At 39.0% G+C, this 25,903-nt stretch overlaps 1 protein-coding gene across 1 annotated transcript in view; it reads right to left on the reverse strand.

Moving 5' to 3' along the window:
* Positions 1-1,522: 1,522 nt before the first annotated feature.
* LOC149226951 (cytochrome oxidase complex assembly protein) overlaps positions 1,523-25,903 on the reverse strand; it is an 88,675-nt gene continuing 64,294 nt past the window's right edge. The window contains exon 4 of the mRNA XM_089377642.1: positions 1,523-1,992. Within this exon, the coding sequence (XP_089233768.1) occupies positions 1,808-1,992 (185 nt within the window). The 3' untranslated portion in view covers positions 1,523-1,807. The remainder of the gene's footprint in view (positions 1,993-25,903) is intronic.

Consider the following 25,903-nt stretch of genomic DNA (forward strand, 5'->3'; position numbering starts at 1 on the left):
CTGCTGAAACTGAAGTTGCCACTGCAGAAGTAAAGATTGACCTGCGTGGCCTAGAAGATCTCCTCATCTGAACTGCGCTGTAGGTTCATCTGAACCTCCTCTGGAAGCCGAAACTTTTGGTGGTGGAATGAAGTCAATCCGACGGTCGGTTTGTGAGATATCGTCTGCCCTAGTTTGATAATGAAGCCGCTAATGCTGATGCTGCTAATCTAAGGTTTGCTACTACTGATATGAATCAGATTTATTGTACTATTTCTCTCTGCTGAATTATTGAAGATAAAAGAAGATTTCATCTGAACCTCCTCTAGAAGCCGAAACTTTTGGTGGTGGAATGAAGTCAATCCGACGGTCGGTTTGTGAGATATCGTCTGCCCTAGTTTGATAATGAAGCCGCTAATGTTAATGCTGCTGATCTAGGGTTTGCTACTGCTGATATGAATCAGATTTATTGTACTATTTCTCTTTGCTGAATTATTGAAGATAAAAGAAGATTTGATCAAAGGGTTTCCCCACACATTGTGGGGTTTGTCCCTGGCTAGCCGCCACATCTTGTGTCTCTTGTATTAGCTTGTTTTCTGTCGATCGTTTAATGTTCTATCTGCACTTTACTTTATGTACATGTGATTGTTAATCTGTGGAATATAATAAGAAAAAGAAGTAAACTGTTATAAGCATAGAACATACCATAAATTAACAAACATATTCTAGTGCACGACCTTCAAAACTCAATGCACAGAGAAACCGACCAGGTGTTTCAACGCACAAAAATGTAGAGTCAACACTCCAACAATACAACACAGAGAATAGAGAGATCTGCATTACAAGGAGCAGAATCAAGGCAGAATGAGGATTTTCTGTTAAGGGAAAGGGAAGAGCAGAGGAGTTACTTAGCAGAAAAAGACTAAATTAAGACCTGTGCTAGGATACCATGTTAGGCCAGGCATCGGTAACTCCATGAATGATGTAGAAAAATCATTAATATATACAAGCAGTGGGAGACAATTGGAATTCATCTTCCAATGTCTTTTCATCTTCTCATTTTTGTATTTACAATCTTTTCCCAATCCCTAAAGATTAGGTGTCAACATAAACTAAACCCCTAGAAGCTTTTATGGAACTTATAATTGAGGATATTAAACCTTTGTTTAAACTTCAGACATGACATCAACTTCAAGTTAAAGACAACAACGTACTTGTCTCCCAAACTGAATATACAAGAAAAATTAATATTCCATGTACTGTAGGAATTCTTCTTTCTAATCTGTGCACTGACGTAAAAGGATTTAGAATAAAATTTGGTGCTTTAATACTTCACAAACTTTAAGCTTAAGAACCTACTGAATGCCCTTGCTAAGTCTTAATTGCATCTGCTGAAATACATTGACATCTCTAAAAATCTTCTTTTCCAATTTCAAAGTTTAAGAGCATCTTAATTGCCAAAAAATTTCATATATTAATCAATGAATAAGTATGCAAGTGTCCTTTTAACGGAGATGTTCTCCTTCAACATTAGCTCACAATATTGCAAGAATGATATGCTTTATTCAGCAACAAAATTTGTAGACCTCCTCTCAATCAAACATACAACCATTACTAAATCTTTATCCGTAGGCATGGTGCAATACCAGCCAATAAATTTCTACCAAAAATAGCCACCAATACAACAAACTGAGAATTATGGAGTTATCTAATTAATGGGCAATATTTAGCACTTTTCCAGTGTGCACTTAATGACAATTATCAAGCCACATCACTCCAAATCCGAAGTCATTTCAAATTTCTCAAGCATTTCTTCTATACATCCTAATCATGCCTTTGATGAAGTTGACAGCTTACATTCCTTACAATCCTTCTTGTCTGGTAAATTATAATCTGTCATGAGATTGATCCGAAATGTACACTTGCTTTCTTCATTTGCACGAGTATGCACAAGTGCTTCCAAGAAAAGTATTTCCCATTCTTGGGATCCGAGGAATGTAAACCAGTTATTATCTGTTGCACAAAAGATAGAAATATTATTACATCCAAGAGACAGTTCACCAATGAAAACAAACTTGCCGATGCATGCAATAAAAAAAGGAAGATAACAACAAAAAAACACTATAATGACATGGTATTTAAATCAGGTAATTATTATTTACTGATTTGTCGAAAAAGTAACTTGATGAGACTTTCTGGGAAAGAACAAACAAGAAACTCTCTATTAGCAGTAGATTTGACATTGATTCCTTTAGATATGTACACAAGATGGAAAAGTAAAATTTTAGCTCCAAAAGGATATTAAGCAATCCACTTCACCAGTAGTCAATTTTCATATTGAATGATGCACGAATTGGCACCTTTTTCCTACTTTGGGGATGCCTTGCTTACAGGAGGTAAATTTATAGTTTATCATTGATAAAATAATAAAAATAATGACGACAAGCTAATGATGCGCAACGCGAGATTGATCTCATTATAAAATAAAGGTAATATATATTATATACACCATTTGGACATAAGGGCAATAAGGGAACGTCTTAACCCTTTCATAACATAATTAACTTTTCACCTTTATTTATTTAACTTCCGTAATTTAACTATTACTTTTTACTTAACAATTACTTACTTGGGCTTACAACTTTATTTATTTACAATGTTAAACGGCCATTATATTCTAACACCATTCCTTCATGACCAACTTGTTAACTGTTACCCCAAGCTTGTCTTGCAATTTTATAAATTTGTCTTTAGACAAGGATTTGGTAAATACATCAATCAGTTGTCCTGAGCAGTACAATATAAAAATTTTCTCTCCCTCTACTTTGGACTTTCTCCAGAATGAATCATGGATGAAGTGCTGATAAAACTCCACATGTTTCATCTTCAAACGACAAACAGATGTTTCACCAACTTTAAAATGCCTTCACTGTCATAGTGCAAGGGAATCACTTCACTCTATTAAACTCTTGTAAACTCCGGGATCCTCCTTAGCCACATTGTATCACATACAATGTTATCAGGATTGCCCAGGCTAGACCAATTTCTAAACCAGACCAATTTGTTATTTCCTATCCAGACCTACCCTCATCTAGTCAGTTCTCACTAGTTATTCCACTTGTTTTTTGGCTAGTTCTGGTCTGAACCTCGACTAGTTCCAGTTCTGGTTCCAACAACAGTGTTTTGAATCTATAGATATGTCAAACTAAAAATGCTTTCTTGGCCAACTCTAAACCAAAATCAATAATTCTCTACATATATATCAATATCATGTTTGCAGCACTCCAGTGCATCACTCTTAGCAAAGCTTGAAATTAGTCATCTTAATTTTCTTAAGCAATTTTTAGCATATTTTGTTGAAGGGGAAAAAGCTGTTTCCATTCCTCCATACCTCAAAACCAGGAAAATAATGCAGAAACCCCAAAATTTGTCATTTCGATAGCTGCTTCCAGGTCCTTCTCTTCAGCAATTACACCTGCTCCACTTCCCGTGACTATAAGATCATTTACATAAACAACACCAATAATGATGTCCTTACCACTATGCTTGGTGTACAAATTCAGATCTGATGTGCTCTAAAAATCTATAGCTCATAGATGCTCATCTATCATCAGGGACCATGTCGTTGGTGCCTACTTCAAGCTATACAATGATTTTAACAAATCACAAACCAAACACTCCTTACCTACTTACTCAAAACCTTTTTGTTGATTCATGTAGAGCTCCTCGTGAAGACCCCCATTTAGGAATGCACTTACATCCATCTTATGAATGCTCCAACCAAATTGTGTTGCTAATGCTAATGCCCTAACACTAACTTGATTGTTATGACTAGTTTTGATGGGGCAAATGTCTCTTCAAATTCAACCCCTTCTTGGTGTGCATACCCCTTTGCTACCAAACTCACCTTACACTTGTCAATGGAGCCAGTTGCTTATACCTTGTTCAAAAAAACCATTTGTAGCCAACAGATTTCTTCCTTTACGTCGCTCAACCAACCTCCACGTTTTATATACAATGATGTAAACTCTATATCAATTACATCAATACATTCCTTAGTTTTCTTAGATTCGCTAACAACACTGGTTCATGTGAGGAATTCAATGTTAAAATGACAAGGGAGAATTTAACAATATTCACCCCTTTTGCAATCTTCATTGCTGCAGTTCTAGTAGATTTTTTAGGCATTGAAGATTAACCTTCTTACTCTTCTCCTTGTTGCAAAAATTCTTCTAGTTGCTTGTGCATTTTTAATTTCTTTTCCACCACTCCTTGATCCATCCCCCCTATAGGTGATCATTGGCTTCCCCACAACAAAATCTAAAGATCCAACGCAAGCTTGGTTGCAATGTAGCTATTGTTGTTATTCTCATTGTTTGTCTCCTCTGTGATTGCATCTAGAAGTTCATGGATACTATGTCCCTCTTAACCACCGATTTCTTCTCAAGAAGGTATGACAACTTATATGCAATTAGTATCTCACTCAACTAATGAATACATATTCCTTACCTTTAACATCCAACTTGTTCCTTATTTCCTTAGGATCCTCAAGAGTTGTTTCTTTTATTGCTTTGGTCGAGGAGTTGTTCATTACATAGATTGTTGTGCTCCATCCAAGGAAAAAATTGTAGCTTTCTAATTCAAAGGAAGAAATGAAAAAAAAAGAATTGCACATGCCCAGAGCACTCATCAAAATTGCTCTAAATAGTGTCCCTAACTACAATCAGCTCGTAATGAGCCAAAAAACCTATTCATGGACCATGTGTCCTGCATTAACAAAAGAATTGACATCATCATAAATAGGAGGATTCTTCTTCTATTAGAAATCAATTGTTCAGCAAAGAAACATAATACAATGAGATATCAAGAGAATTAGTAAGTTCACCCAAATCTGAAATAACTGTAGCAGGAAGATCTCTAGTAGCCGCTGATGCAAACACTGAATCACTTTGGCTCACCAAGTTCTGCTCTTACTCTCCAAGTCTCTCTTTCTCTCTCTCAATCCTTCTCTAGTCTTTCCAACTCTCTCTTCTACAAGATCGAATTCTCCTTTCACAATGCACAAGTAAGAAGAGAGGATGAGAGGCACATATATATAGGAGGAGCAAGGAGTCCGAATCATAAAGGAGGAGTAACTTGTATGCCTTGAGGGAGAGTTACATATGCCAATTTAGGGAGGAGATATGAATGCTTTGTAACTCATGCCATAAAGGAGTACACATGCCTTGTAACTCATGCCATAAAGAGGAGTGTGCATGCCTTCAAGGAAAGAGAGTGTAACATATGCACTAAAGAGTGTGTAAGAGGATCTTTTATGACGAGACTTTAATGCATGTAAGAGTGTAAGAGGAGTGCAACGAATCCATCAAGTGAGAGAGAGAGGTACGAGTGCCATCAAGGAGAGAGAGAGGTGTGAAGTGGCATGATTGAATGCTAAGTAAGAAAGGTGACATGTATTTCCATTTTGATAATAATATTATAGTATCATAAGGATGATAATATTGATGATTAAGTAAAAATTGACCAATTAAAATTGATTAAGGATAAGTTAAGGGATTTTCCATCATCTATACTTGATTACCAATTGAAGCAAGGTGATTTACTAATTTTGGAAATTCATGCTAGAAATGATAGACATGACTTTTTATTTTTAGAAAGTCACTCTAGAATTGTCAAAAAATGGATTTTATTCAAGGAAATTCATCCCTTAGCTGCCACATTTCAACAAGGGTAAGAAATTTTGGTAAACTTAACTTCTAGAACTTTAAGCTACTCACAAATAGGAACTAAAAGAAAATACCGAATTGCATCTCCCCCTTTCATTCACTCCACAAGAGTAAGAAAATACCGAATTGCATCTCCCCCTTTCATTCATCCCTTAGCCGCCAATTTTCAACAAGAGTAAGAAATTTTGGTAAACTTAACTTCTAGAACTTTAAGCTACTCATAAATAGGAACTAAAAGAAAATACCGAATTGCATCTCCCCCTTTCATTCACTCCACAACAAATTTGGAATATACATATATTTGGATTTGTGAAACACCATGATCCATTGCTAGGTCTAATCCATTATTCAAAAGTTAGGGGCTCCAAATATTTTGAGGGATTACCTTGTGTCTTGCTACAAAAAAATTATGGAGATTAATAAACAATTTTGAGAGATTACCTTGTGCCATAACCCAAAATTGTTTATGAATCTCCATAATTTTTTTGCAGCAAGGGCTTTATCAAAGAAATGGATGTTCTTAAGCCCCCAATCCCTTCCAACTTTAAGCTTAACCATCTTCTTCCACTTGATTAACGAAATTCCATCTTTCTCCTTGTTTCATGTCCATGAGAACTTTAAATTCTTCTTTCTGAGTTTTTCCAACAATGCCACAAGAATGTGGGCCATTGAAGGCCGACATATAGGGATAGCTTCTAATACCAATTTGACCATTGTCAATCTTCCACCTATGGACAGCTAGTGGTTACATCAAATTGTGATTCTTATATCTATTTTTTGATATAACTACATACATCCCCTAAACCCATAGTCATGGGGAGTAAGGATGAAACCAAGATATTTCAATCCAATGTTAAAGGCAATTGGCGAGTAAGGACAAATCTTAGATAATCCATTGAAAGAAATAGAAGACTTCTGAGAATGGATCTCCATTCTTGTGGGTTGTAATATAAGCCTACAATCTCCTTAGGTTTCCTAGCCTCACTAGGAGAGCCATTTTTAAACAAAAAATCCTAAGTACAGTGATCCTCCCATCTTGATCCCCTTGAGAGATCAACTCTTTTTATATTCATTCACAATCCTATTAAGTCCTTCAACAATTATAAGAAATAGGAGTGGTAACGAGTAGCCTTGAGTAAGTCTTCTTGAAGGGTTAAAAAATCTTGGAGTTGAACCATTGATCAGGACTAAGAAAGACATTGATGAAAGATATCTTGCTATCCATTTCACCATAGACAAACAAACACCGGTGTGTGCAAGCATTAATCTTATATACACCCAACTCACCTTATTGTATGTTATAGGTAGGTCGAGTTTAATAACCATTACAAGCATCTTCTTTGTTTTGATGGTATAGAGTCCTTGCTAAATGTAATACCTCTGCCAGCATATGATAATGTAAATAAGTGTACATATGATATTGTGCTGGTGAGTTGGATGTATGTAACTACTAGGTTGGTGAGCCGAGGTTATTTTGGGGGCTTGTGTGCCCATGTATATATGTATACATGTTTTAGGGCTAGTGTACCTGGGTAGATATGCCTTTAATGGCTATGAGGCCGGAGAGCTCATAAATATAATTGTGATGTAAATATTGTATGTAGACATATATTAATAAAATAATGGTTGGTTGCGGAGCCCACTTCAGGGAAAAGAGTATGGGAGGCACAACTCCATGGATAAGGGAAACATTTGTGTGGTGTTTTGGTGAAAAGTAACCTAGGGCCCACGTGGCTTTGAAGGGCACCACATGGCGAGCTAAAGCCATGCACATAAAAAGGTGATGTTTTGCCTATGATGGGTGTCATTCAAAGATTCATGGTTGGATGGTTGGTTTATTTAGGGAGTCCTAGGGTTGGACTCTAGAAATGACTAAGGTGTGGTTATTTAGTTAATCACACCGAATTGGATGCCTCCTGGTTTGTGAGCCTTGGAGGCTGCGAGAGCTTGGTGGCTTTGGATTATGGGTGGGATAGCCATGGAGTTCTAGTGGAACTCAGTTTGGAGCTAGTCAATGAGTCCTGTGCTTGGACTCTATACTAATTGGGGGTTATTTGGTTTGGTTGGTAGGGCACTTGGACACCCAAAAAGTACTAGAGCTCTTGGAGCTGCAAGTTGAGAGCATTTATGTCTGGCTGTAAGGCACCCTGGAAGGTGGGCACTGCCGAGGGACTCAAGCTACGCTACTTGGGTGTAAGTCAGGGGAGCGTGAGCTTGTGGCTGGAGACTAACGTTGTTGGGGTTGGTCCCTTGGATAGTATCTGTTATCTGATGTTTGGTTTACAAAATGTTGCCTGTGGAGTTGTATTCCCAGTTTGGGGTTGTCCTATGGTTGAGATTTATGAACCACATGGTATATGGTTGGGTGGAATGTGGAGAGCCCGCAACGAGTTGGATTTCTTTTACAAGATAAGTGCCTATGTTAACGTGTATTGATTTATATGTATGCATTATGTTGTATATTTAATTTATAGTGAAACCCTAGTTTCAGGGTTCTACAGTTCATTGTCTTTAATTAGCTTGTATTTTTTGTTATGCATTCATGTGTGAATACTACATTAATGGCATTTAACATTGCATTCATGCTAAACCAGAACTAGCAGGTACAGGAGCAATGATGGCAGGGTTAGTGTTTTCTCGCTTCCACAATAAATTTATTCAGATTCAAGCAATGTGGTTGTGGTAGCATTGCTCGGTTGGGGGTTGGGGACATTACACTAAACCAGTCCAAGTACATCATGAATTTGCCTCTCATCGAGAAACCTAGACTACTCATGAGATATAGATTTAGAAAAGATAGGGTTCAATCTAGTAGCTATTATTTTTTAGATAATCTTATATATTGAATTACAAAAAGAGAGAGGTCTAAAATCCTCAAAAGAAGAGGGGGAATCCTTCTTTGGGATGAAGGAAAAAAAATGTGGAGTTAAGTGCCCCTAGCACCCTCCTTAAGTTTTAAATTCCTAAACCATCACAAGAAGATCTTCCTCCAATAACTCATAAAAGCCAATGAAGAATTCAATGGACCATCCATTTGGTCCTAGGCTTTTCCTTTATGAAACGATTACATCCTTGCTTCAACCCTTTTTTGGACACTTATACCATTAGATCTTCGTCAATGTCATCATCTACAAACCTTAGAAATTGTGATGTGCCTAGTTTTCTTCGTTACAACTGCTAAATTGTAGCTTGGACAGGTGCCTCTGCATAGACCTTGTGTCCAAGCATGTAGAAGATACCTTAATAATTAATTATTTCAACATTTTTTTCTAAGTTTAAACTTAGGAAAAGAATGATAATTAATTTAATTAGTTATTATTGGATATCATTTTGGGATTCAACTGTGTTAAGTAAGTCATTCACGTATGACCATTTCCATGAGAGGTAGTCGTAACTGACTAATTTCTCATGATTTTTGAATAGTTCACTTAGCACTCATTTCTAAAGTTTATAACTTTGGAAATTAATATTTCCTTTTTCAATTACATGAAAAGAAAGTGATAAGATCAAATTTTTACCTTTGATCTTTTCTTTGAAGATCTCAAGCGGGAAATAGGGTTATGAGAGAAATTATAAATTGTTATAATGAGTGCGTGAAGGAGACAATTTAGTAATCACATTGAGTGAGAGAGAAGAGGGCCAATTTGGGTGAGAAGAAGGAAGGTTGAGCAGTTGATGAGAAGGGACCAAGTTCACAGAGAGAGAGGGATCGTGTTCAGGCCCTCACCTAATAAAGAGAGGGGTCGTGCCCAAGCCGAGTTCACATGAGAGAGAGGCCAAGTCTTTACAGCCAAGTCCTCTACTGGAGGAGAGGTCATGTCTCAGGCCTAGTTTGTTGAAGAGAAAGGGGTCATATGCTACAAAGGGAGAGGCCATTTGCTCGGTCGTACCATGCAGAAGAGAGGGGCCATTTTCTAGGAATGTTCTTGGCCGTAAATTCTCTGGAACTGTTGCTATAATATTTTCCTGATTTATTCTCTGAAGCCTAATAAAAGCCCTCTTTGTTGGTTTTTCCCTACACTAGGGTTTTCCAGGGTAAAAGTTGTGTAAAAGTTTATGTGCTTGGATTTCCTGTTTCTATTGTGTATAATTTGTTAGAAGCTTAGTTGTGTTAATTATGTGTAGATTTCAGATCTAAATTTCTTTTTTGGATTTTTAGTAAAAATAAATTTCAAGGTATAAGAATTTATTGTCACATTAATTGTTTGGCAAGGCTTAGAGAAACTAACATGGCATCACAGTGAAGCCTCTAAAAGAAATTCAAGCATGCATAGGTTCAAGCTCAAAGGGGTTTGTGGTCTTTCTAGGGTTTTCAGCAAAAAGTTATTCAAGGGTTTGATTTACCATGGCAACCAATGTTAGGTATGAAGACGGGTTAGAAGGAGCATCAAACTATCTTCAGTGGAAATTTCGGATCACAGTTGCTCTCAAGGAGAACAAGTTGTGGAGTTGCGCTAACTCCACTGTGGTTGTGCTAGCGTCAGATCCTATTGCCCTAGATCTCCGTGAGGTGAAAGAAGCAAGAGCATAGAGGATCATCTTGGACAGGGTGAATGATCACCTGATTCGCAGTCTGTTTGAGAAAAAGACTGCTAAAGAGATGTGGGATGCACTCACCAACTTGTCCTAGAGTTACAAGCTGAACCAAAATATGGTGTTAAGGGACAAGCTCTATGGCACCAGGATGTCCAAGGGAGAGATGTGGCTTCCTACCTTACTAGGACCATGCAGCTGCGAGATGAGATGGCAGTTATAGAGGAGACAATCCTTGACTCTAAATTGGTGCATATAGCCTTGAATGGCATTACAAAGCAGTGGGATGTATTTGTAAAATGCATCATGGGGCAAGAGCATCTTCCCACCTGGGAAAGGTTGTGGGATGATTTCACACCGGAGGAGATTCGCGAAGGGTCTCAACATGGAGACCAAAAGAAGACAGGTGAGGAGAAATAGAACCTAGCCCTAGCCTCTAAGTGCAAGGGAAAGGCCAAGAAAGGCTCCATTGAAGGGCAACAAAAGAAGTTCGATGCTAGCAAAGTAAAATGCTTTGCTTGCCACCACCTAGGGCATTTTTCTAGCCAGTTCCCAAATAAGAAAAAGGGCAAACAAAAGAAGCAGGTCACTGCCACAACTAAGATGGATGAGTTTGCAGCCAGATTTGAGGATGAGTTCTCACTCATTGCATGTCTCTCTAACTCAATAACCACCAACATGTGGTACTTGACTGTGGCACTTCATGTCACATGACTGGAGTGCGAGACTACTTTACTATTCTGAAGGAGCACAGTTTGGACTTCCACATTGAGCTTGATGACAATGCCAAGTACAGGCCAATAGGCCATGGAATTGTTAAGTTCCAAAGAGAGTCTAGGAAGCCTCTACTAATGAACGTTGTGTTGTATGTTCCAGGCCTGATGAAGAATCTTATTTTTGTTTGAGCCTTGGAGGACAAGGGTTATGTGGTGATTTTCCGAGATGGAAAGGTGTATATTTTTCCCAAGGGTTCCAGCTTGAACGTAACAAAGGTGCTTGGAGTGAGAAGGAACAAGCTATACAAACCTCAATTTGACTCAACCAAAATGTTGGTAAGCAGCAATAGCAACGACCATGACTTAGGGGAGCTTGGCATAAGAGAATGGCACACTTGCACCATGGAGCACTCAAATTGCTCAAGGAGGCCCCTTGATTTCACTACAGATCAACATGACTTGTGCAAGGGGTGTGCCATGAGAAAGTACACCAAAACTATGTTTCCCAGCATCAATAGCAAGTCCAAGGGGATTTTGGACTTTATCCATTCAGATGTATGTGGGCTTGTTACCACTCAAACTAGCAGGGGTCCTAGGAGGGGATCCTATAGAGCAACTACTAGGTCAAGTGGCAACAATAGGGCAATAACCCACTATCACTTCAATTATAGCTCCCTACTCTTTACAGACTTTTACCGATGGTAGGAGACTCGATATAAGAGGAATCACAAGGATGAATAGATCAATGAGTGGATGGAGAGTGATTCCTAGAACTTATTCACAAGAGAGACTCAATTAGATGGTTTACTTGCTTAAGAAGCAAGGTGATAGGCTCTCTAGGAAGGGCTAAGAGGAAGCTTAAGCCTAGGTTTGGAGAATATCTCTTGACAAGAAGCTTCCTTGAGCTAAGAATCCTTGTGGAGAAATGGCTTCTATCTAGTCCTTGCGGAATTTGAGTTATAAAGTTGCGGGACCACAAAGAACCAAAGTGGACCCAAACTAGGTCAAGGATGTGGAGTTGATCAACACTAAAGGGGCTTGACCTGCTAAGAGAGGAGAATAGGATCAAAGGACAATTTTTCTTTTGAATTTCGAATGCAGTGGCCCAAGTGAGGACACTAAACCAAATCAACCTAAGGAAAGAGATGGTCTTACAGCTCGGGCTTGCTATATCTCAAAATTCCACTGTCAGCGTTGCCTCAAACTTGGAGGACCTCTTAAGAAAACCCCAGTGCAGTAGTGGACCAAAATTCAAGGGTTTTGAATGGCTACAAAAGATTTTGCTTGATGCCCTAGGTGACCTACTAGGGTTAGGCCTAGAATTGGAAGAGATGAGAAAAAGAGGGATAATTTTGACCACCAAAGGGATGTGAGGATCAGTGCCTTGCTTCTTGGGCTTAATGGAGTCAAGATACACCTAGATCAAGAATTTTCAAATGCTAAGGAGCCCTAGATGACTTTCGCTAGCTTTTCAAGGTGTAGCAACAAGAGCTTTTAGGGATTTATACTTCGAATTGCAAAGGAGATAAAGTTTCAAGGGATTTCAACCTATGAGGTGCCTCTAAGAACATTCAACCACTACCTCAAAGAGCAACTCATGCATTAAATCACTTATTTAAGGTTTCTAGAAGAATTTCCCATTACTTTAACCCATACAAGAATAATGATAACAATAACATGCATTAGACAATATAACAAGAATAGCATTACAATTTCACTTACATGAGAGAGAGCGTATATCCATTCATCAACTTCGCATTAGAAAGAAGCTCCAAAGACAATAGCGAAAATCCAAACATCATAGTGCATCTACAAACTTCAAAAAATTGTCCCGAAAACAAGTGCAAAAATCTCTCAAGAGATACCAATCCAATCCAAGTGATGATGAGAGGAATGAATGAGCCTATCATATATTTATACAACCCATAAGGGGGTTCGAATAGCCTAATAATGCCCCAAATAATAAAATAATGTAAAATAATGTGACAAACCCACCAAGATAGCTCTGAAATAGAAAGATTTGCCTCTCAAGAGGGCAAAATAGTAAACATAATGAGTCGTTGGGCCATTGAAAAGGCCTAGTGGAGTCCAACATGTGCCAAGGTATGTGAATAGGCTCCAAACATAGTGAATAAGGTGTTGGCCCATTGATAACCAAGCAAGTCACATGTGGTGTCCCCAAGTGGGTGTGGGTGCACAATGACATCCTCATGGGTCTCCAAGTGGATCAATAACACTTGTAAACCATTTGCAAGGGCTAGGATGATGACATAATCCCTCCCTTTGTCTCTCGTGGTGAGACACATCATCATCTAAACCCTGGAACCTCTGCCAAGTGTGTGGTACAAGTGTGAAGTCGGATGGGCAAGGTGATGCAGGTGCATCATCCTCATCTAAAAGGTGGAACACAAGCAATCACTAAATGGTTTTGGTGATCCATGAAGTGCTCTCTGCTATGGTGGAGGTCCATGGCTCTCTATGCCCACTCTACAAGTTCCAATGTGACCCTCTGGAGGGTTTGGACCCCGTATAGGGAGACCAAAAGGAGAATGTCACTTTTACTTTAAGAATGTAACATTATTATGAATTGCATAGCCTTAGTAGGGCAATATGATCAAATACTAGATTTCCCCTGTCATAAATCATGGGGGGACGCATAACTTTTGGGGAGTCGTGTCCCCCACACTGGGAAACGTCCCCCCCTGCGTCTCCCCACCTCTCCCCAAAAGGGGGACATGGGGAAACGTTTCCCCAGGCGTCCCCCCATCCTAGGTGCGTGGGGTGCGCGCACCCGACCCTAGGGGATGCATCCGCATGGAACACTGGAATTTACTCTTCTTGACCTCAACCTTGGATTTGGGGGTCTCATTCACATCTACCTTGGAGACTCTTAGGTTGTGTTCAACTTCCATGACTATCTCTTCGGCTTTGGCAAGGGTCCTAGGTTTCTTTTCATTCAAAACATATGTGAAATTTCCTCCTACAATCTTGATGAATTTATCAAGTGTATTTGCTTCAAGGGGTTTCAAGTAATCAGGGATATCCTTAACTACCTTATCAAACTTTTCGATGAACTCTTTGATGTCTTCCCTACCCCTACTTATGTGGTAAAATTTCTCAATGTTGAATGTTCCCTGGGCATCAGATGACCACCTTTTCAAAAATATTTCTTCAAATTTGTCAAAATCATCTATGCTTTGGTGAGGGAGGCTAAGGTACCATTCCCTAACAGGGCCTTCAAAAGACAAGGTGAATAGCATCATGATTCTATCTTCATCAAATATTTAACTCAGGGAAATCATCTAGTAGAAGTCTTCAACATGTGTACAGGCATCTTTGGTGGCATCACCTCTAAACTTGGGCAACCAATCAGGGTATTTTCCAAGTAATTCCTCGAGATTATCACTCAACTTTAAGGGCCCAAAAACATCAACTAGATGCCTCCTACTTCGTGAGATCTTGGATTGGTTTTGGTTTTGGTTGGTGTTTGAAGTTGTTGCCATTTTGGGAGGGGAATATCCAACATTTACAAGCTCAGGGAAAGGCTTTGTTATAATAGGAAATGGAGTTCGTTCTCCCTTTTTTGTAGCTGCCCTAGTTATAGGTGGTGTGTTGTCGCCTTTAAGTAAACTAGGGGATTGGACAATGAACAGAGTTGCCAGAGGAATGATTGAGATGTTGTTTATGAGTCAATTCCTCAATGATTCCTAGGAAGATAGACTTGCTTCCTCCCCAACAAAGACGCCAAAATGTTACCGCTCAAACTAGCAAAGGGTCCTAGGAAGGGATCCTATAGACCAATTGCTAGGTCAAGAGGCAACAATGGAGCAACAACCTATTGTCAACTCAGTTATAGCTCCCTGCTATTTATGGACTTTCACCGATGGGAGGAGACCCAATATAAGAGGAATCACAAGCATGAATAGATCAATGAGTGGATGGAGAGTGATTCCTAGGACCTATGTTAAAATTTTCAACTAGGGCCAACTTCCACCTTAGGACAGCTCATATGATGGAGATGATTATTGCATTGGACTCCTCTTTCGAAGAGATACAATTTTGATATAAAGATCATCTAATTCTGACAAGCAGAAATGGAATTATGAATTTATTTCTTTTATTAACAAATTGTCAAGATCAGCCACAGTCAAATGTAGGCTCATCAAGCCCAATAGATGTGTCTCTTCACCCTCAATGAAGTGTATAAATAAGAGAGACCTTTTCCTCATTTGGACATCATCTCATCACATCTTCTTCTCTCTCTTGATTGGGTTGTAAACGTTGGAGGCATGTCTCTTTCTTCGCAAGTGTGGCAACTCTCTCTCTCTCTACTTCGCACGTGCGGCAAGAGGCCGAATTTTTCTGGGCGAAACAGGTCGCAGATTTCAAGGCATTGACCAGCGTTGACCTCGATTTTTGTGCCAGAAGTTTGATTTTAAGAGGCTGCATTTATTGGCTCAGAAATCGAGGTGTTTGGGAATAGTTTTACTAGGGTTGACTTAGGTTGACTTCTGTTTTGACCGCAGAAAATTACATCAGACTTTCTCTCTCCTTTGACTAGGTTTTGACCGAAGCATTTGGTCTGACTTTGAATCTCCTGGAGACCGAATTGAACTATTGTTTGGAGGATGTCTTGGGATAGCTTTGACCACTGTTGACTTTCTGGTTAGCGCTGATTTGACTGCTGATTTAGCAGATCTGTTTTGGGCTTATACTTATGATATTTGTACTCTCTCTCTCTGTTGAACTATTGAAGAATAATAAGAAGATTTGATCAAAGGGTTTCCCCACATTAGGGTTTTTCCCTCACATCTGCCACATCTTGTGTCCTCTTGTCTTGGTTTGTCTTCTGCATATGATTTTATGTTCAATCTGCATTTACTATTAATGTTTGTAAGTTAATGTGATTGCTACTGGATATAATTGGAATTTGTCATTAGGCTGCTAAAGGAACATTGAAGTAAATTGTCTTAAGCATAGAACATACCATTGTTATCTATAATTAACATGGTATCAGAGCTCAGGTGAAGACAAAGCCCAACCAAGAGTGAAGCAAACGTAATCACTAAAAATTGTTGGACAAGGACTTGGAACTAGTCCCAATGAAGACTACATATTTCTTCAAATCCGAGGACAAGCTTAAGGACAAGTCCGACTATCATGCATGGAAGATGACTTTGGATTTGACTTTGGAAGAGAATGATGCCATGGACTATGTCAAAGGAAGAATAACTGAGCCTCCTTCAAATGCATCCGTTGTTGCTCAAACCAAGTACAAGAAAGGTGAGGTAAAATCTAAGAAGATTATTGTTGATTCTATTCATAAGACTTTGGTTGCATATATTTCTGATTTGGAAACATCTAAGGAGATGTATGAAAGACTGGTTGGGATGTTCAAAGTGAACAATGCAAATCAAATTCTCTTTCTCAAGAACAAGTTGAAAGACATCAAGATGGATAGAGGAGAATCCATCCAATCCTACTTCAAGAGGATCACTGAGATCAAGAATGATCTCCTATCTACTGGAGAAGTCACTAGTGACCAGGAGCTCTCTCTTATTGCACTTGGAGGCCTTACAAGAGAATGGGATGTGTTCAACACTACCATCCTCAACAATGACAGGATTCCGGGATTTGAGGAACTATTGGCCAGATGCACTCAAGAAGAAATAAGGATGATGGAAAGAGACAAGCCCTCAAATAGAAACAATCCTACTACCTTCTCCGCTCATTCTATAAGAAGGAAAAATGTTGGTCCAAGGAATCAAGGACAAGGGTTCAAGTCGGGGTTCAAGGAAGGAAGAAAAGGATGGTGCATCAATTGTAACAGGTTTGGCTACTTCGCTAGAGAGTGCCCTTACAAGAAGGATACTCCAAGAGATGATGACAACAATAACAACAACAACTTCAAGGGCAATGGTTATTTCTGCCCTCTCCACCGCCTCTCCTCCGGATACAATGCACCATTGGTTGATTGATAGTGGTGCCTCAAGGCACTTCACTGGTTACAAAGAAGCTCTCTCAAACTTGTTTGAAGAGGAGAAAAATATGGAGATTATACTTGGGGATAATGTCACTTATCCCGTGAAGGGAATTGGGACCATTACTCTTCACTTAAATCAAGGTCAAACGCTTCACCTACAAGAAGTGCTATATGTACCTGACTTGAAAAACATGGTTTCTATCTCTGCAATGGAAGACAAAGGTTTTAAGGTGCCATTCATTGATGGGAAGGTTCGTCTTTGGCAAAGGAATCCAAGAGATGCATTCACTCTAGGATTCAGGGTTGAAGGTCTCTACCAGGTTGGAGGAAGTCCGTTGGGAGCAATGATTTGTGACACCTCTCTTCAATCTGAATTATGGCACCGAAGATTTGCTCACCTTCATTTCAAAGCCTTACCCGATGTAAGGAAGATGTTCATAGGGATGTCCAAATTCAATTTAAATCATGAAGGTGTTTGACAGGGATGTGAAGTTGGAAAACATACAAGGGGACCATTCCCCTCAAGTGAGACTCTAACCATTGATATTCTTCAATTGGTCCATTCTGATCTATCAGGTATGTTGCCCATGACATCTTTGGGTGGATATTTGTATTATGTTATTTTTGTGGATGTGTTAAAATTGGCAATTAGGGTCAAACTCCATGTGGGTCTATTTATTTATGGCAGCTGATATTTTTCTTGGATTCCTCTCGTCGAGAGGTGTAGGATTGATCTAAAGATCATCCGATTCCGACATGTATTCATGGAGATATGAATTTATTTGTGTTATGGGACAATTCGTCAAGGTCGGCCAGCAACCAAATTTCCCCCATCTATCCTCAACGTTTTGCTATAAAAAGAGGTGGCTTGCAAGTCATTTGAGACACACCTCTTGTGATCTCTTCCTCTCCACTTGTCTTTGGGTTTTGGTGGGAGGAGAGATCTTAAGATGATACGCTGCCCCAAGTGGAGAAACTTAACATTGTCATGGAAAAGGCTCTATTCTGTCATGGAGAAGCCTAACGCTGTCATAGGAGATGACCTTAACGCAGTCATAAAGGAGGCTTTCATAGCACAATCCATGTGCCCTAAACGCAAACCCTAAGACGCTGCCATTATATGTCCTAAACGCAGTCATCTAGACGCAGAGTTAGGAGGGTCATATTATGCCCTAGCCACAGAGAATAGGAGGGCTAATGATTGTATAAAGGAGGACTAAAGACAAGCCCTAACGCTGTCATAAAAGTGACCCTAAACGCTATCATGGAGATAGCCCTATCACAGTCATAGAAGAAGGCTTAACGCAGAAGAAGGCTAAGGAGAGGTCTACTCATTATTACAAGAGACTCTCAAACGCAGCAAGAGGAAGACCCAGATCCGCACCACAAGTTAGTCTCATGGTAGAAGGATACAAGGAGTTATGTACTTGTATCATTCTCGGCACACCTGTAAATTAAAGACGTAGTCAAGATAGTCTTCAGGTGGACGAAGCAGAAAAGAGGCACTATATTAATATGAATGACGTAGTCACAATTTCTGTGATATCAATCTCAGCATTTCTGTGTATAGAGATTTATCTCACAGTATATGGATTTGCCTCCTTGCTATATTAATATGTATATCAGTGATATCACAACACGTCTCGGTATATATACATATGTGTATTTGTGCTCCTTCATGGTTTGTGTGCAATGAGAGGAAATAGTATCACATGCATTGGTGATGTTTTGAAATCACTCTCTTCAGCGTTGCTATGTGTTAGGCCACAGGCCATAGCACCATAGCTAAGACTACCTTAGGGTTGTTGTCTTCGAATTGTTTGGAGTTTGTTTAGATCAGCGATTCAGCACAGTGGTGGGTGCAACTTGGTGTTGGTGCAGCTTGGATGGATGCAGCATGGACAATGAATGCATTGATTGTTGGGTGCAGCATGGTGACAATGAATGCAGCACACTGTTGGATGCAGCATGGTTAATGCAGCACACTGTTGGGTGCAGCATAGTGATCATGAATGGTGCAGCATAGTGCAGCATGGTGCAACATGGTGTAATGAAGTGCAGCACAGTGATGGGTGCAACACAGTGATGGAATCCCCTGTGTTCAAATCAGCTACCTCATATGTTATCTTCTTAGTGAAGATCTCTGCTCTTACTTTGTCAAGTCAAAATGTTGACTTCTAATGTATATGTATTATCTCTCTCTGTTAGGGCCTTATAATACTAGTGATTCTCCCATTACTATTGTCGTTGTAGCCCTTATTATTATTGTTGTGCCCCTATTGTCCACATATTGTTATTATTATGCCCCATAGAAGCCCACTATTGTTATTGTTGTGCCTTTATATTATTATTGTTATGTCAGCTTTGATTATATTGTGACCCCTTAGACCCCTATATATAGAAAGGAGGTTTTGTCATTTGTAGCATCCAAGAATTGTTCAATTGTGTAATGTAAAGGAGGTTGCCCCATCGAAGACGCTGATTTCTAAGGCGTTGATCTTTCTTTTCTATCTTTCTGTGAGCTGGTTTCAAAACATTTCATATTAGAGCTTTGGATTCTAGGGTTTCGCTGCTCCAAATAGGTCATCGTGGCATTTTTGCTACAACTTTTTTTTTCGACGTTTCAGAAGCTAAAAAAAACTCATTTGAGCCGAAATCGTTTTGAACCTTGGGTCCGAATTTGAGATCTTGTATCGCTATATTTTCAAAGATATGATCCGAGGAAGTTAGGGTTTTTGCAGACTCCCGAATTACATTCCAAACAAGTGACCTTAGGAAAATCGTCATAACTTTATCTCTGAGAATCAGATTGAAATTTCGTAAGAAGTTACAGAAAGAGGACAGACTTTAGTTTTCTGTGTATCTTTTTCATATCCAAAGGTCGAAACAGTGACACATGGCACGTCGTACAAGTTCGCTCTACTGAAAAATTATATAATCAGGTCATCTTGGGAGATTGGGCATAACTCTTTCTTGGAGAATCCAATTTTGATCAGACTGGTGGAATTGGAAAGAGGACTCAGAGGGCTACCACAAGAAGCAATTTCAGACCTTGGAGATCTGCAATTACAGAGATACAACAAATTCAATATTGGGTTTCTACAAAGCGAAAAAACAGTGTGTAGTCATTTTAAAATTTTGCGTAAGTTTGGGTTGAAAAATTAGTTTGTAGTTCAAAGGGCATAGTGAAGCATAATTATCATTAATCGATGCCCCGAAGAAAGAAAATGGAAACACCTAGTAAGCAACCGAAAAGCTCTAGCATGACTCATGAAGAAGAGGAAGAAATGCAACATGATATATCAAAATTACGAGACCAAGTGCAACAAATTTCACTCTCACAAAAGGTAACAAAAGCTAAGATTGATGGTTTAAAGAAAGGCATGGAAGCTAAGATGAATGGCGTAGAAGCTAATATGAATGGTGTGCAAGTTAAGATGGATGGTGTGGAAGCTAAGATGGATGACATGGAAGCTAAGATGAATGGCATGGACGCTAAGATGGAAGATTTGAAGATAGATTTGACTAAGTTGCTACAAGAAATGCTTACTAATGGTGAAAGGGTAGTAAAGGAAACTCATGATGAGAACAAAAGAAATGTTAATCATTATTACATAGATTCTAACGTTGGATTGAAGACCCACCATGTTCCAAAGATCGATATGAGGAAGTTTGATGGCAAAGATCCTGTAACATGGATACTACAGATGGAGCAATATTTCAATCTCCATAATGTGCAAAACACACAAAAGATACGCATTGCAACTTTATATTTGGAACCAAATTAGTTTGTATGGTATCGATGGCTTCGCTCTTGTAAACAAATTGTCACTTGGGCAATTTTTACGAAAGAAATGATAGCACATTATGAGTATACAAAAAGCAACACTTTTTTCAACCAATTGATAAACCTCAAGCAAAAGGGTTCAATGATGGAGCACATTGAAGACTTCCAAAAATTGAATATAAGGGTAAAAGATATTCCAAAGGAGCATAGGATTGATGTGTTCATAGGGACTTTAAAGAATAACATGCATAAGATTGATGTGTTCATAGGGACTTTAAAGGATAACATGCATAGGATTGATGTGTTCATAGGGACTTTAAAGGATAACATCCAACATGAGGTTCGCCTTTGGGAACCTGACTCATTGGAGAAGGCATTCAAGTTGGCAAGAAAAATGGAAAGCAAAATTATGGCAATAAGGAAGCCTACCACTCACAACTATAAGGATGGAAGTGTTGTTTCCCCTAGCCTTCCACAACCTACAAGGTTGACACCCCAACAATTGGAAGAAAAAAAAATCAAAAGGGCTTTGTTACAGTGATCCGAATTGGATCCTAAACACTCTCTAAGTTTTCATAAACTCGTTCAAATTATGCCAAACAGATTCAAGTCTTAGAAAGATCGCGCTATCAGAAGAAATCCTGGTGACAGTTGCAATTGTGATCAGCGCGAAGCAACGAGGACCCTCGGTCGAGCGCGCAGACCGTTGGCCCATGGTAATGCGCACTGGCGCAAATTGGCAAAACCAGAGGCTAATTCAAGAAACGGGGGTGGTTTCTGATACGCGATTAACGCTAATCGCATATCGCAGGGCGTCCCCCTCAGTGAAGGAAAGCCCCGAAGTGCCCGAACCCGAAATGGCTATGAAATGCGGAAAAGTAATTAATTCGGTTCCGTGGATTCCACAAAACCGGTAGGATATCGAAAGGCCTCGAGGCGGTAAGCAGTTTCGACCAAGTCCCGCCCGATGCCACATATTGAGTGACACGCATCCGGCGGAAGAGAGAGAAAACCGCTCACATCGGATAGGTAAACGTCATCCTACTTACCCGCCCGATATGAACGACAATCGTAGGATCTGGGGGGCCCAGATCAACGGCGGAGGCGCATCCCGATAAATGACCGGATTTGACAAAGATAAAGCAAGATTACATGGGATTTGAAGTCCGACGTGGACGATGAGTTGGCAGAAGATTCGTGTTTCGCGGGCATCTTGGAGCAAACGGAAATAACGACCGTTCAAATGTGTCCAAGGAACCTGACACACCTACCCGTTGCAGAATAGGTGGCCACCTCCCTGTGAAGCGTTACCCAGTGATGATGACACAAAACAGGGGAGTTCGAATGGACAGAGGCAGGAAAACCAGAACACCAGGAAGCGGAAATGAACCGACAGAAAGCAGACTGGCTTTAAAGCCATAAACTGACAGAAGCAGAGGACAGACACACAGAGAGGAGTTAGTTAGACGCAGAAAGCTAAGAGTAGAGAACAGAGAGAAGAAGTCGAGCTGACCTGAAGGCAGCATCGAGCCTGACAGAGCCAGAGAGAGTCAGAGAGTCTGTGCACTCCAGAGAAAGCTTGAGAGGTTCAAGCGAGCTCCTCGGCATAGGCCTGTCATGTATGAGTTTCAGATTGGGCTCATACTACTGTGACCAGAAGAGGTCAAGCATCAATAAGGAGAGTTTGTGTACTCCAATCCTACTGATTCATATCTATTGAGTGAGACTCAAATTGAGCTCACTGTTGTAAAGAAACTCTGCTTTCAAAACATAATAGAGAGGCCACCACTAAAAGCTGGACCAGGAGATGTAGCCCAAGAGTATTGGGTGAACTCCTTATTAAACTTGTTGTATTACATGTTTTCTTGTTATGTTTTCTCTAACTGCCTCAGTGTCTATGTATTTTGCAATCTTATCGTTCCATTGCATAAAGTAACATAGGCACATCTATGCACATCAGTCTGTGATACCTTTAATTCTTTGTCCTGGATAAATTCCAGATCATACAGTTGTTATAGCAAATACACTAAAGGTCATAAGTGTGCTGAGAAGAAACTATTTTACATAGATTGTGAAGAGGAGGAAGAAAAGGAACAAGAAATGTCAAAAGAAGAGGATATACACCAGGAACAAACCCTAGAGAAATTAGAAAGGAATCCGACCATATCTTGTAATGCATTGGTCAGAATTACCACTCCTCAAACTATCAAGATAAAAGGACATATCAAGAAGAAAAAGGTAATAGTGTTGGTTGATTCGGGCAGTACCCATAATTTTATTCATTGTAAGATAACCAAGGAACTGAATTGCTTCCTATATCCAGCATCAGACTGTCAAGTGATGGTTGCAAGTGGAGGAACCATAAATTGCTCTAGAAAGTGCCTTAATATCAAGCTATCCATGGGAGAATATGTATTGAATAGCCCAATGCTTTCCATTTCAATGGATGGTGTTGATGTTGAGTAGGAGTCCAATGGCTACAATCCTTGGGTACAATAGCTTTTAATTTTCAAGAACTTTTCATGAAATTTTCTTCGGAAGGAAACGAAGTCGAATTAAGAAATATTGCAGGGAAACCAGGAAAGATAATCAGCTCTAATGGAATGACAAAGCTTCTAAAGAAAGAACAACGATGCCTAATTGCACAATTATGTTTGCTAGAGGTTCCCACATCGAAATCATCTATTTCTCCAGATCTCCATAAAGCCTTGGACAATCACTCCAAGGTATTTGAGACTCCCAAAGGTCTCCCACCTATTCATGATCATGATCATGATATTCATTTGATTCCAGGAAGTGTTCCTCCAAACATCAGGCCTTACAGATATCCTATGCCCAAAAGAGTGAAATATGAACATATCGTTGCAGAAATGCTAGAGGCTGGTATAATTCAACCTAGTCAAAGTTCTTTCTCTGCTCCAGTAGTATTGGTGCACAAGAAGGATGGATCATGGCACATGCGTCCAGCTTATAAGGAGTTCAACAAGCTCACTATTAAAAATAAATTTCTCATTCCTGTCATTGATGAACTATTGGATGAATTGCATGGATCAATTTACTTCACCAAGTTGGATCTTCATTCAGGATATCATCAAGTCAAAATGAAGACTGAAGACATTTTGAAAACAACATTTAGAACTCATGAGGATCATTATGAATTTTTGGTCATGCCTTTTGGTCTTACCAATGGACCTTCTACATTTCAAGTATGATGAATTCCATTTTCAAACCCTTCCTTAGAAAATTTGTGTTAGTATTTTTTGATGATATACTAATCTATAGCAAGTCTAGGAAGGATCATGTTCAACATGTTGACAGGGTGCTCAAACTATTGGAGGAGAAACAATTATATGCAAAAAGCTCCAAATGTTTCTTTGGAGGACAAGAGGTGGAATATCTGGGTCATATTGTATCTCATGAAGGTGTTAAGGTAGACCCTAGCAAAATTAAAGCCATTAAGGAATGGAAAATCCCCACATCCATAAAGCATCTACAAGGATTTCTCAGGTTGACAGGGTATTATCGCAAATTGTTAAGAATTATGGGAAAATAGCAACACCTCTAACAACATTATTGAAGAAAGATGCATTTTTATGGACTCCAGAAGCAACAAAGGCCTTTGAACATCTTAAAGAGGCAATGTGTCAAGCACCGGTCTTAGCTACGTCGGACTTCACAGAACCTTTATTGTGGAATGTGATGCCTCATGAAATGGAATTGGTGTTGTTTTAATGCAAGAAGAAAGACCCATTGCTTTTGAAAGTCGTCCAATCAAAGGAAAGTATTTACAAAAAGCTATTTATGAGAAGGAAATGTTGGCAATACTACATGCACTTAAGAAATGGCGACCCTACCTAATGGGAAGACACTTCAAGGTAAAAACGGATCATAATAGTCTTAAATACTTTTTAGAACAAAGATTATCTTCAGAAGAGTAGCAAAAATGGGTCACAAAGATGTTGGGTTATGAATTTGAAATCATATACAAAAAAGGGAAGCAAAATATTGTGGCAGATGCACTCTCAAGAAAGGATGAGGATGTGGAAGCATTGCTTTGTGCCATTTTTATTATCCAACCAGATTGGATAAACGAAGCAAGGGATGAATGGAAGAATGACGAAGAAGTGTGGGCACTCACTCAAAAGTTACAACAAGATCCCAGTACATCTGATACATTTAGCTGGAAAAATGATTCGTTATGGTTTAAGTCACCTGACATAGGGATTCGGGACAGGTAAGATTCGAGATTCATGGTGTCGAATTCGGACACGCTGACCCCCCGGAACAGGACACGTTAGGATTCGTTATATATTATTTTATATATATATATATATATATATATATATATATATATATATATATATATATATTTAGCTGGAAAAATGATTCGTTATGGTTTAAGTCACCTGACATAGGGATTCGGGACAGGTAAGATTCGAGATTCATGGTGTCGGATTCGGACACGCTGACCCCCCGGAACAGGACACGTTAGGATTCGTTATATATTATTTTATTAAATATATATATATATATATATATATATATATATATATATATATATATATTTTAATATATATATATATATATATATATATATATATATATAAAATTTAAAAATTAGATATTTCTTACACAAATTTTAATTAATGATACAAATTTATTGATTTCAAACATAGATCTTCATCTATAGCTATTAGCATGCATAATTACCTGTAAAAAAAATGAACAAAGCATGCACAAATTTGCAAATAAAAAATCATATACAAACTACTGTAAAAAATGCAAAAAAAATGGAGGTGAAATGCCAGTCTTAGAACAGAGACAGTTTTAGCATGTCTTTTGGAAATTCAAGGTTTCCAGAGTATTCTGAGAAATTCAAGGTTACAATACACATAATTAAATAGATTCCACTGTCCAGATATAAAGTTATTTGAATTTCATTACAAATCGACCCCATTCATAACAACCGCAAGGTCCATACTATTATAAATTGGTAGCTATTCAGGTTCAGAACAGTCTGGCATGTTTCATGCAGGTTAACTTTCAAAAGCATGGCACCGGATTAACCTTTCACTTTCAAAATTCAGGCATAGCCGCATAGGTTAGTTATCTAAAGTCTGGTATCAAACATAATGAGCGCACTTCTTGGCAATGTGTAGTTTGAATGGATATGAACACC

This window comes from Pinus tabuliformis, chromosome J (assembly GCF_031772625.1).
Source record: "Pinus tabuliformis cultivar Carrire ecotype Pingquan chromosome J, CPIR1, whole genome shotgun sequence".
Classification (NCBI taxonomy): Eukaryota; Viridiplantae; Streptophyta; class Pinopsida; order Pinales; family Pinaceae; genus Pinus; species Pinus tabuliformis.